General features: G+C 38.4%; 1 protein-coding gene across 1 annotated transcript in view; it reads right to left on the bottom strand.

Moving 5' to 3' along the window:
* Positions 1-501: 501 nt before the first annotated feature.
* Positions 502-13993, bottom strand: part of ABLIM1 (actin binding LIM protein 1) — a 295489-nt gene continuing 281997 nt past the window's right edge. Inside the window, exons 23-24 of the mRNA XM_089509977.1 lie at positions 8604-8684; positions 502-7072 (exon numbers count right to left, since the gene is read on the bottom strand). Of these exons, the coding sequence (XP_089366103.1) occupies positions 6959-7072; positions 8604-8684 (195 nt within the window). The 3' untranslated portion in view covers positions 502-6958. The remainder of the gene's footprint in view (positions 7073-8603; positions 8685-13993) is intronic.

Here is a 13993-nt window from a genome sequence, read left to right on the forward strand (position 1 = left end):
ACCATTACTGAGGATGAATAAATGTCAAGTCCATTATCTAAGAAAGAAGCTGTCTCCTCCCAGTAGTTTTTAGGGATACCGTTTATAGGTTGAGTCCAGAGTATTCTAGATGGCTGCAAGCTTTTCTGGCCACATGACCACCAGCGCAGTCCTTGGGCAACGTTGGCTCTTCAGTTTAATTATGAGCACCATCCCCTACAGTCAGTTACGACTAGACATTCATGTCAAGGGACTACCTTTATCTTTACCTTGGTTCAAAACAATTTAACTAACTTCTCTATAAACATTCCAGTAAGGGAACCTGAGCCTGAAGACAAAACAGGTATCTCTTCACCAAGAATAGCCCTCCAACAGTTTTTCTGGGGAAGGGGAGGGATTTTTTAAATCACAAGTTGAACCTTGGTTCCCAAGATGTATTGTTCATTACAACAAAATTTGCATTATAATCAGGAGTTTGGAAATGTGAAGCCACAAAAAGAATGAAGCAAGCAGCCAAAGAGATAAATAAAGTTCAAAACTTTATTCGTTTACTTGGTTTGAATACAACAGTGATGTAGATTATAGTGGCATTGGGGTGGTCGGGTGATGTTTGCATCGTGGAAGTAAAGATGAACAGCTGTGATGGCCAATGTTTGGTTTTGCAGAAAAGCATACTTAACTGTATAGACAGGCATTGGTGATCTTTTTAAAAACAACAGAGGCTCCCAATCGGAGCTGTCCCACAACAAAAGGGGGGGGGGGACTAACAAAAGGGAAATAATCTGAAAAAGGCTACTTTTTCTTGCTTCTGGAACAGGGTTGGTCAGGGAACATGTAAACATCTTGTAGTTAAAAAAACTAATAAAAGTGAAGCAGAATCTAACTCACTAATGTGATCTTCCTACCATACAGCAGTAAGGCTCCCTCGCTATAAGGGTTGTCAGCAATGTGTACAATGGTGTCGTTAACAATGTTGATGTTGTTGTGTGCCTTCAAGTCATTTCCGACTTATGTTGATCCTAAAGCAACCCTATCATGCAGTTTTCTTGGCAAGATTTGTTCAGAGGAAGTCTTCCCCTGAGGCTGAGAGCATGTGACTTGCTCATGATCAGCCAGTGGGTTTCATGGCCAAGCTGGAAATTGAACCCTGATCTCCAGAGTCACAGTCCAACACTCAAACCACTACGCCACACTGGCTCTCGTCATTAACAACAAAAAGAATAAACAGTAGTTGATAAAGCAGAGTGGAGAACTGTAGCCAGATGCATTTGGATGACCATTCCCATAATCCCTCAACTTTGGCTATGATTGCTAGGACTAGTGAGAAGTGTAAGCCAAGAGCAATATGAGGACCACAGTTGCCCAGCCCTGTGGTAAAGGCTCTTTTCTGGTCTTTCTGGTTGCAAAATAACATAAAATTATAATATTCCATTAAAGTTCATGGAACTGACATCAAAATTTGACCGTTTTCATTTGATTCACCAAATGCCTTGAAAAGATTGTCCAAATTAATACACTGAATGTTACCCCTAAAGAAATAGACTTGAGTGCAAAATTGCCATTAAGAGCAACAGAAATTTGTCACGAATTCACATTGCTGTATCCCATGGTTTTAATTACCAAAAACTCCTGTTCATGTTAATGTATTTTGATGGATGCTACTGGTAAAATAATGAACAAACTCATGCAGTGTCATCATTTTCACACATGGATGAATGCATTAAAAAGGAAACAATAAACTTATTGGTTCCTTCCTGTTAAAAAAATTGCACAATGAAGGAATTCACAATGCTACTGGGGGGGGGGGGGGGGAAATCAAAGTATCTCTATATTTTTGACTAGGATTTATACTATACTTATTTGGCCAGCTTTCAAAGGCAGGTCTTGATAGAAGGGCCTATGTAGAGTTGTCATCACTTTCCCAGAAAGAGATTTTGTACTTTCAATTGCTGTATTCCATCAGACAGAAATCCACTTTCCCTGTTCATAGAATCCCTATACTAGCAAAAAGCAACACCAGTTAATTCTTTTTCTCTGGTACAGAAGATGGCATATTTTGAAAGTGAAAAAAAGGTGAGGAAGATATTCAGCATGTTTTTCTAAGGCTACCTTTTGGAACAAGCAGTAGAGATCTTCAAGAGAAGAGTGGGCAGAAAAAACGACCCCATAGTTAAGCACCATTAGGAATTGAGCACCTACCTCACTGGAGGTGATGAAGTATTTTCATTTCAAATGGGTGGTCTCTGAGCATTGATTCCACCACAACAGAGTCCAGGAGTTATATATGGATAATGTCTGTAAGTGTTTACATTAGAATAGCCTTGTTTGAACATTCACTTTTTATGGGACATCTTAACTCAGCCATCAAATCATTACACCCATGTTTTCCCATGTGATTCTTCTATTTTGCTTTTGTCCACAGAAAAATCTTGCTTTTGGAAAGCATGAAACAATAGTGTTTGGCTCCATGACTGTAGATCACATTAGTGCTTCTCTTCTCTTCCTCTCTTTTTAAAAAGAATTGTGGTTTTGACATGTACAATGACTGATAGGGAGCAGAGGTAATTTGCCTACCATTACTATTCTGCTGTATCAGCTTTTCCATCAGAAAAAAAATTCATGTGTGTTTTTTTAAAAAAAATTCCATGTGCCTTCAAGTTGCCCATTAACTTATGGTGACACCATGCATTTCATAGTGGTTTCTTAGGCAAGGAATCCTCAAAGGTGATTTGTGATGACCTAAAATACATATTTCAGTTTGCATTAAAATGCCTTTACACACACACACATTTTAAAAAAAAAGTATGGATACACACATACAAACTATGCTCTCCTCTCTGAATGTGTGGAAAGTCATTTACAACTCCACGTGTGGTTTATAATAGTCACGATTGGGTAATTCTAGGAGTGGTCACCTCCAGAGCTTCCAGGCTTTCACCTGAGAACGGTACTATTTGCCAGAATTATACCTTTGTTGTTGAGTGCCTTCAAGACATTTCTGACTTATGGCAAACCAAGGATAACCTATCTAAAGGTTTATTGGAAAGATTTGTTCAGAAGGGATGAAAGGGTGACTTACCCAAGGTCACTCAATGGGTTTTCATGGCTGATTCAAACCCTGTTCTCACAGAGTTCTAGTCTAACATTCAAACCACTATACCACATTGCTTCCTACACCATACTGGAAACTACTAGTTACTAAAGAATGATCAAATTCATTTGTCTTTGAAAAGGAAAACAGTCAATGGTTTCCATATTACATAATTTCTCCTCTACTGACAAAGTATACGAAAGACATCAAGGTACAATGAATTAGCCATTTCTATTAATGGAGAAGGTTCCAAATTCTGTATGTCTTACAATTGTGTTTCATGTTACCTGAGGTGGGCAAAATTATTTTTTCCAGTGTACTAGGACTGGCAGCCAATGGCTCTTGGATTGGCACCAACCCAGGGACCACCACTTTGGGTAGCACTGCCTTACAAATTTCACAATGCCCAAGGACCATCCCACTTTTCTCAAAGTTAAAAAGAAGAATTAATTCTGGATTAGCCAATGTAGGAATTGTGGTAAAGTTAAATGGAGGAGAGAAACTGAGGAAGGATCCAAGAATTATGTGGAAGAATGAAAGGCTGTGGTAGGACTTGACATTCCATGTGGCTGGAGCCTACAAATGATCTGCTCCTTACATGGTCATAGCACTACATAGAATGTTTTCAAGCAGCGACCATGCAAAAAGTCATACACCTACACTTTAACATCTCAACTGCTCAGCTGAAAGAAGCATGGTTGAAGTAGGAGATGCAAAAGGGAATGGATACCATGCCTTGGAAAAAAACAACCCTCCCAATTGCTGAGCACAGGATGCACAAACAGGGTTGATGTCAGCTGTTGATGTTGGAGCTTGGCTAATTTCTTTAATTACAGGCAGGACATGCTACCCTCATCCCTTTCTGTGGGTCAGACAGAAATGTCTACCAGAGCTCATAGCACAAGAGCAGTAACACCAAGGGAAGGCAAATCAGAAAGGGTGCCAAACCACAGAGACAATAGATGGGGTTGCAATGGACCTGGCATGCACAGGAAGAAAGAAGTCAATATATTTTTTTGTGGGCTTCCAGTCCAATGTTTGCTCTAAAGAACTCCAAAGAGCATGGTCCATTATAAATATCAATCCAGAATAACCTTTTGAACATAATTGGCAGCTAATATGAATAGAAAGGTCAACCCAAGTAATTAATAATAAAGTATATTATTAGCAATGAAACACAGTTATGCATTTCAGTTTGGAGGTTTCTTTAAGCCCCTTAATTCTGTTACAATTTGTTTTAAGTGACAGTGTAATTTGGGGCAAATGGCAGAATTAGAAAGGGCAAGAAGTGTGGCTTTCCACAGTGCATGACTGTTCTGTTAATGAGATACCACTTCCCAGCCACAGAGTGAATACACATGACTATTTGCCAGGCAGTAATTGACCATGTAACCACTTAGTAAGCTGGCCAACAGTACTATTTTGCTAAGTGATTGGGAGAATGTTTATCTCTCTGCTCCTTCCTAGAGTTGCAGTATGCAAATATGAAAAGACGTTCACTGCCTCTTGCTAAGATATTATGGAAATTCTGTTGCAGCCAATAACTATGCTAGCTGGAAATGGTGGCAACTGTAGTTGTAACTCATCAGGTAGACACCAGGGTGGGGAAGGCTCCTGCTTACAAACACTTTTATCATGCAATTTACTTGCACTGCCTTATACAGTGTGCCCATGTCATATACTGGAAGCCGCACACCAGAAGAGGCAATGGTGTGCATGCCACAGGTACAACCCTCTTTGTGTTTAATGGGCCTCCAGCATACATGGTACTTCCCTTATGCAGGGAGGAGGGGTCTGGATACCCCGCGTAAGGGAAGGGTGCACTGTACACATCAGACACAGATGTATAAAATACTACTTTATCTCTTAGGAAGATAAACATACACAGTCAAGAGTAGAAGAAGTTACTGAAGTATAATTTGGTCATCTGTAATGAATTCAGCTTACCAAGTGCTTGCATGAACACTTACCATCATCAAATGGCTATGTTTATTCACCTGTGGTTATCTCTGGAATATAAGATCAGACAGTGTTAAAAATTCTCTTGTAAACCTTATGGTCACTAGGCCGCTATCTTGCCTTGACCTGAAGTAAGCCTCACAGAAATAAACCCCACAGTATTCAAAGTCAAGGTACAGGATTGCACTAAGCGAAGCATTATTATAAAATCTGTATATTCAACTGAAAATCAGTAAAACTTTAAATGGTGGCAATCATCACTCAGAGTCACAGATATCAGGGTGTCTTATTTTTGGCAAGAAGCAGCTCCAGATTCTGTTAAAATAGGTTCTGTGTGTTCATATCTGAGTAGAACATGTACTATCCTTCAAGCAGTTCAGCTACAGGGAAGACATTTCTTCAAACAAGACACTCTGGGAAAAGACTGTGTGTAGCAGAATGAGATTCAGAAACTGTCCTAGGTGCTCCTTCTTCTAGGCACTGAGGATAAATGAAGAAAATACCTAGGCTACAGCTTTGTAATATTAAAAGGAAATCAAATGCAAGTCTCTTTCTCCAAAGAATGAGGCTATCAATAAAAACAAACCAAAAGTTGCTTAAGTTGATATATTGTGCAGTGTCATCAGTGCATACACAAGACAGTGGTTGGGTCTGACCCTTTTTAGCAGCAGAGCCTGGCAGGAGGAGCTTTGTACCATCTCCTCTCTAAAATAGTTTAAACATCATTTCCTTGTCATCCAAGTTCACCAGTGGAGTGGGCCAGCAAATTATGCCAATACTATCTGTGTTTTTCAACAAATTTTGTTCTGATTCAAGTGCTTCCTTTGCCGGAATGGGATTTGTTTTGGCAAAATCTGGTCCAACCTCATACTATTCATACCTGGAAAATGCAGCCCTCACTGCAAGAGTGATGCCATGATGGCATGCTTACTTCTCATGCCACCAACACTAAACCCTATGACAATATGACAAGCAGTGACATAAGTGCATCAACTTGCATGTTTCTTTGGAAACATTACTAGGGCTGCCTGTGGTCCAGATCATGCCATGGTGACTGTCACACATCAAAGACAGCCTCTAAATTAAGCCCAAGTTTGCATTTTGTTCTGGCTTATTTCTGAAATAACTGTTGAAACACTTTTGTCACATCAGTACTAGAAAACTAGCTCCCTCTTTTCCCCACTTGCTTGCTGATCTTGTTAACTTTCAATGACCTGGCTTGAAGCAAGAACTATATTAAGCAAAGCAGGGGTGAAAATGGAGGAGGGAAGATTAAACACAGCAATTCACTGGCAGATATGTGCAAGTAGAAACTAGGAGTTTGCTCTCAGAAATGCAGGTATGCAGCAGAGCAGAGCAAAGCCAACTCAGCAACCTGCTTTGTTGATGGGTACTGGAAAAATAATAATAGGTTTTATTTATATTGTCCCGCCTCTCCCGACGGAGAGGCAGATTGGAAACAATGCCAATTAATTGTAATGGCTGCACCCAAAAGATAGATATACTTACACAAGAGTCTTTCCTTAGCTACAGAATACTTTCATTCATTCCTTAGGGAAACCATGACTAGATAATTTTGGGTTGGAGTCCTATGGGCACTTCCTGGCTCTATCAATAAAGTGTCCTTTGACCATAAAAGTGGAGAGAACATAGGGAAGGCAGAGCAGCTTCACATTATGTATATATGTCATGTTAAAATTTTGTAATGCAAAAAAACCACTGCTGAGGTTTTGAATACAGACACTTTTGTGCCACAGCATTGTGACAAGCTCAACAGGCCCTTTGCACAATCTCAAGGCATTGAAAAGTGCCTTTTTCAGATTTTCCCTTTTTTCCTCCTTAAGCTTTTGCTCTGCAAAAATTGTCTGGACTGAAGTATAATACATTATCCTATATGTGATATTTTCTCCTTCAAAGGTATAGAGTGATTCAGAAGAGTTTGGCTTTCTTCTTCATATCATTGCGTCGCCAGAGAGGTAACTTATCAAACTCCTGTATCGTCATGCCAAATATTTCTTGAAAAACCTCAGGTGCTAAGTGACGCTACAGAAAAACAAGAAAAAGGACAGCAGTCAGTCTCAAGGTATAAAACAAGAACACTGTATCCTACAACAGATACCTTCAGCCATTGCAGATCACTTTTCTCATAAACATACATTTAAGGAGTAGGAGCCATTTTTAGTCATCTTTTTAAAACCAGATACTTATATTGGGGTGGTGCTGCTTTTGCAATCCCTATTAAATCAGGCTATGGTCCAATGGTGGGGTCCTGACCCACCAGTTTAAGGCTAATGTCTGGAAGGAATTAAAAAATATATGACTATAATAAGAAACTCAGGCCCTGTACAAATGGGCAGGAAGAGACGGCAAGACTCCGCCCCTTTCTGCCCCGGATTGGTGCTGCGGCAAATGCACACCATGGCATCGATCCAGCCTCCGCAGAGGACAAGAAGGAGGCAGTTTTTCTGGCTCCTTTTCTTGCCTGCGAAGCGGCACCATAGCCACTGACGGGCAGTTTGATCATGCCCCTTTGGCACTGCGCTGTTTGGGTGCTGCACCAAAGGGATGTTATCATCGGCGTGCATCAAGATGGCACCCGGGCAGTGCAGGGAGGCCTGTGAGCGTGGGGATGCTCAGCCCTCACCCTGCCTGCAGGACGGTGATTTTTGCTCATCTGTACCGGGCCTCAGTAAGCTATTTAGAATTAGAGTAAAGGACCATGGGATAGCTAAGCAATTATCAACTTTGGCATTCCAGATGGTTTGGATTTCAGCTCACATAAGCCTGTACACATCTACCTCGTGTTAAATCTCACAGAATTTGCTTCTGGGTAGACACATACAGGTTTAAAACAATAAACTTTTTTGTTTTTACTAAACCATTCCTTTTAAATGAACATAAGGCCAGTTTCTGTTAACTTACAAATCTCTCCATCCTAGAATAAGTAACAAAGTAAGTAAAAGTTTACTGAATAAGTAAACTTATCAACCTATCAGAAACAAACAATAAAAATACTAAATACATACAATGGGTAGTACATTTTTTGAAAAAAGGGAGAGAAGTTATTATATTACTGCTTTTCATTAATCTCTAGAATGGCTGCTTCCATTCTAGAGATCCTTTAAAAAAAGCAGAAGAATGCTATATATCTGCAAAGGCTTAAAAGAAAGAGCAATAAATAACATCCACTTATTTGTCACAGCCACCTCACTACAGATTGAGTATCCCTTATCCAAAATATTGCAAAATCCAACATTGTTGAGATAGTGACACCTTTGTTTTCAGATGTTTTCTATATACACAAACTTTGTTTCATGCACAAAATTATTAAAAATATTATATATAAAATTACCTTTGGGCCATGTGTATTAGGTGCATATGAAAAATAAATTAATTTCATGTTTAGACTTGGGTCCCATTTCCAAGATATTTCATTATGTATATGCAAATATTCCAAAATTCAAAATACAAAGAAAAAAACAACAACCCGAAATCCAAAACACTTCAGGACCAAAGCATTTCAGATTAGGGAGACTCAAACTGTACTTTGCTTTGTTAACAAAGATCTTCTTACTTCCAGCCTGGTTCTGTCCACTTCTCTTAGAATTTTATTTCGCCCTCTGTTGGTCACCATCAGCATTTCATATGGGAATATCTGTTAGTGATATAGAAGACACATTTATGTAGAATTTATAGTGCCACAGAAAGACATCATTAAGCTCACAAGCATAATGTGGTCATTGTTGGAAAGCATCTGCAAGTTCACTAAAGGATTGCAATAATACAAAGTGCACATTTTTCCAGACTTGTTTTATTGTTATATATAAAAAATTAACTCCTGTGATTAGGATGATGTCTTCACCAGTGTGCTTTTTAACAAAGTGACACTGTGTTTAATATAAAGATGTGGCAGACAGTGCCCATCTTTCTGTTCCCTATCATAGACAGACACTCTGCTTTTAGTGTTTTTTTTATTTCCTTAAAAGGTATAACATTCAGTCTGGGTAAATATTCACTATTTCTTTTTCCTTAGCATTCCCCTCTTCAACTCTGTTTGAGTCTCTTTTAAGAAAATAAATACATCCACTTTTTGTGATATCCACTTATTCATCACAGCCACTTGGTTCAGTGTTGTTGTTTTACCTCTGAGTTACTCAGAATCCTATCTATTGTTTCTCAATTAGAAGATCAGGTAAGCATTAAAACAGCACAAGTATTATAAAAGGTAGATGACCAGGGATGCATATGTAAAACTTAACAAATTGCATATATTTATCAGAATGATTTTATAGAGCAATTTTGCTGGGAGTATGCCTTTTTCTTCCCCAGTTTCCCCCATCTGATAATCTCCTATGTACTTAGAAGTAAATCTTACTGAATTGAATACGACTTACCTCGGACGGAGTAAATATGCATAAAATTGCACTGCATCAGTATATTATAAATACATGGTTGCATTTCTTTAACTGCTGATGCCTAAGTTCCATTGCCAAGCTCAAATAAAGTAGACCCATTAAATAAACTGGATTGACATAATTGCTGATTTACCATTAAGATTCAGTGAGTCTACTTTAGCTGAGACTAGAGTGGGCCTAAGAATCTAATGGATAACGACTATATCCTATAAAGTGTACATGCAGTCTTATATTGCTGGCTTACCCTTTTAACTGTTATAAGACACCTTGATTTCATCTGTTGTAATGACTTTACATTAAATTTCAGATGCTGCCTCTTTATAAGATACGTTATAGCCCAGCGAGGGCTATGTGGTTAACCTGCCATCAGGCAGAGGGGATATTTTAATCTGCCCCCCCCCCCCCATTTTGTTGCAGAATCCAAGCAAAACTAGATCTACAAAGCAGACATTTCATAAACAATATATATGCATTTCAGACACAGTTATGGAATTATTTTTGTTTTAAAAAACAAAAATGGTATTGTAAGGATCAAAAATTTTAGAAACTATTTTTGAAAGAGGGTTAAGGTATGCAAAGAAAATATTCCAGCTCATGTGAACAAGTGATCTCTGGCTCTAGTTGTTGGAAATACCTTGGATTCTGTACACACAAACACCTGTGTTGACATCCACATTTTATACTCAGCGATACTTTAGAATTATCACTGGGGTCTGAAAATACTGTAGACCGTCACAAAATGGCAACTTTTCTTGTTTCTTTTTAGTCTCCTTGGATGAGTATTAAAACCATAATTCTATATGCTCTTACTAGGGGATAAGGCTCATTGGACACAATTGCCTTCTGAATAAACATACTTAAGATTATTTAAGGAGGTTATGTAAAATGGATTGTATATGTATTTTGTTTCACCACATTTAATGTGCTACAGTCCCTACGAGTCTTGAATATATGATAAATTACTTGGATCATATAAGTTGGATTCACCAGATGCTCAGAAATGTGCCACAGTAACCATATGAATCAACTGATGCTAGGGATATTCAAAAGTACATTGGGCTATGTGTGGCTTTTGATTTGCCCCTCTGTTCAGTCTTCTGCCCCTTTCAGAAGTTTGTTGACTGCACAGTTGACTAGTTGAAGCCCTAGAGACCTGAACAAGCACAGTAACCTACATATGTGTACAAAAGGCATTTTCTGTTTTGACCTCTCTGCACATGAATCCACATGCAAAGTTCTTGCTTTGTTTTGTTTTTAATGTATCTACTGCACTTTACAATCCTGCAAATGTTAAGATATATCACGTTGCTTTGTTTTATTTTATGTGACCCAGCTAATGGATCTACTACACTATAATCCTGCAAATGTTGAGATGCATCAGAGCCTCTGAAACTGTGATCTTCCAGAATCATCTTTTAATTGGTTGAGGATATCCTGCCCCATTCCTTTAAACTGAAAAAACCTTGTAAAATGTTTATCAATGCTTAAATCAAAATTACTTCCTTTAGAAAAACTACCTGATGAACAAAACTTATTTTTATCACATTCAACAATTAGGAAAAAAACCATTAAATTCATTATTCTGCCATTATTCTGCATATTTTAAGGCTATAATCTTAGCTGAATTCCAAGATTCTAACAGTGTAAGCCCCAAATTTCTTGAAGTTGATCATGTAGTATATAACACAGCTTCTTTGCTCGAGTAGTCTAGGGTTATTTACTTTATAGACCTCTTTCTTACTATTTGCTCCTGATGCATCACATTCTGTGGAGGTTACTGAGAGGGGGCATGATTGATAATTGAAGGATCTTCCATGGAAGGAAGAGTTTTGTGGACTTCAGTGGACTGAGCTAGAGGTTTTGCATTTTACTATCCATATGGTGAGGTGCTCCCACCGACTGTGTCCATGAGCCACCACTGACCTAACAAACACTGTAAGTAGTAGGAAATGGATATTCTACTTTAAGATACATTGGTCTGTGTTTAAAATATCAGTGATTAGGTGATCGTTTAAGCATCGTTAAAGAGGAGAAAATACATCACCAAAAGAGTGTATAGACTTACATTAAATGTGTGTATACTTATTTTTATGTAGAGACAAATCTGGAAATAATTTAGTTATCTCACCAAAGATGGCCCTGTTTGTCTGTTCACTCTTCAGTCCAAATACTAAAAAAAATATAAGGAACCAATTGAAAGGGAGAACAAGGTCCTTAAAATACCCATAAAGGCTTCTGCTCTTCCTTCCAATTGGTTCTTTATGTTTAAACTGGACAGGATCAGATTGCCTTTCAATAGAGGATGCCTGGAAACTGAGGACTGCTTCTGATATACTTTGAAATAACTGACTTCTGTGAATAGAATCACAGCCATTCTAGACCAGTGTTCATACCCCTGAAGACACTTCAGATTATTTTTGAACTATCCATCAAATTTTGGGAACCGACTGAATCGTTGGCTTACATCTAATTGATAGTTCCAACTTGAGCAGACCTATTGAATCAATGTAAATGCAGTTACATCAATATTTATATAAATTTCATTGATTCAGGCTCTACTCTAGTTGGGTCTAACAACTGGATGTAGGCCTATATTAGTTGTTTCATTATCTACTATAAGAAATAACCATTTCAGAAGTGCAATAAAGAAGATTCAGTCAACAATAAACATATATCACTTAATTTATTATAACCAATTATGTAAGGTATAAATATATACAGAAGAGGATTGGTAGTAGAATCCGGCAGGTTTACAGTTCATTCCACTATATGACTTTAATTACATTACTCTTATGTTTTACAGTGCAGCATGAAACAAAAATACAGTTTTATAACAAAACAGCCAAAATCAACAGAACATTGTGGACATTTTTGAAGCCTTGAACCCATTTTATATATCTAACAAAGCCATGCATGATACATTGAGTGATTTTCAAAATGTTTAGTTTGAGTCCAACATCAGTCAGGGTTCTCACATCTAATTTTGATTTAATTTTTTTAAAAAATCAGGCATATAGCTTTAAGTGAATGCTTCTATATATCACAGTAAGAAAATATATCAGCTGATTTTTTTTAACCGATCATTACATTTCCCCAGAGAAATCCAAAAAGCTTTGCCTCGGGATATAAAATTGTACTTTGCCTTGATTATGCTATACTTTCTGCCAGAAAGTTTGAAAGTTGTTTATAAGATGAATGTTAATAACATGCCAAGCAATGCTAGGATAGTGCTCTCAACTCCAGAGCATTATCCTACCACTGCTCAGTTATAGTCTCAGCACATCATTATATTTATTCTTCTTAAAAGTATTTCTGAAACTTTTTTGCTTGGCTTCTCAATGGCAATTACAGTTCTTTGGAGTTATAGCGTATCTATGAAGATTTCCATACCTGGCTCCATCGCTGGTCAAATGTGGCTCAAACGTCCTTAAAAGGTGGAGGAAGCACATGTGTCTGGAAGCCAGGTGCAGTTCCTCAATCATCAGGGAATTGTTGCTCCCTCCTTAGTGTCCCTGAACTGTTCCTGGGGAGTGGATTTCCTATGCACACAAACTTTGCTTTCATAGGAAATCCGCTCCCCTTGCAATGATTCAGGGACACTAGCGGGAGCGACGATTCCCTGGCAATTGAGGCACGCGTGCTTCCTCCACCTTTTAAGGATCTTTGAGCCATGTTTGCCCAGGGATGGAGCCAGGCATGAAAATCTTCTGTGAGGAACACTTGTGACAGCCACAACAGACTATGGAGCTTATCCTTTGCACTCTTAAAAGGGGGCTAGGTCGCTTTAAATGCGGTCCCTGCCTCCTGTTGTAGTTTAGGAAGGGACATTTAGAATATTCAGCCAGAGAGCTCTTAAACCTCACTGAACTACAAACCCCAAAATGCAATAAGAGGCAGAGACCACATTTAAAACAACCTAGTTTTAAGAATGTAAAATGATAAGCTCCTATGTGAGCCCAGTTCTGCTTTTTTCTTCATCAGTGGACAGTGTGAACTTAAAATTAGTAAACCTCAAGCAGCTCTGTGTCCTTCAAACTCAGCCGTCTCCTAAGCATCTGACAGAAAATAGAAATCAATTCCTGCTATCATTGGAGTTGACTGTGTTTATCACCTTTTTAGCAAATGGATAAGATGGACCTCAAGTACTACTCAAACACCAAAGGATCCTGGCCAATAGAGTATTTTCTTCCCATTTCCTTTGTGCTGTGTTGACTTCCACATACACACTACAAAGAGTAATACATTTTCTCATTTACTACTTTTGATGCACTATATCTGATGTTGTGATTATCAATGGCCCATGACCTTCTTGGTCACCAGTGTTGTCATCACCAGTGGCTGCTGCCATCTTGCCATTGTATCCACCTGGTTGCACATTACACAATGTCCAAATTATTCCAAATGGATTTCTATTTTTTGTCAGATGCTTGCGGGGACGAATCTGAGTTTGAAGGACACGGAGCTAATTAGTTTACTAATTTTAAATTCACATTGTCCACTGATGTCTAGCCTACCTATTATGTTATCTACTCTAGTCCTGTGGCTAGTG

This window comes from Sceloporus occidentalis, unplaced genomic scaffold (assembly GCF_023333645.1).
Source record: "Sceloporus occidentalis isolate IW3139 unplaced genomic scaffold, rSceOcc1.0.p SCAF_2, whole genome shotgun sequence".
Lineage (NCBI taxonomy): Eukaryota > Metazoa > Chordata > Lepidosauria > Squamata > Phrynosomatidae > Sceloporus > Sceloporus occidentalis.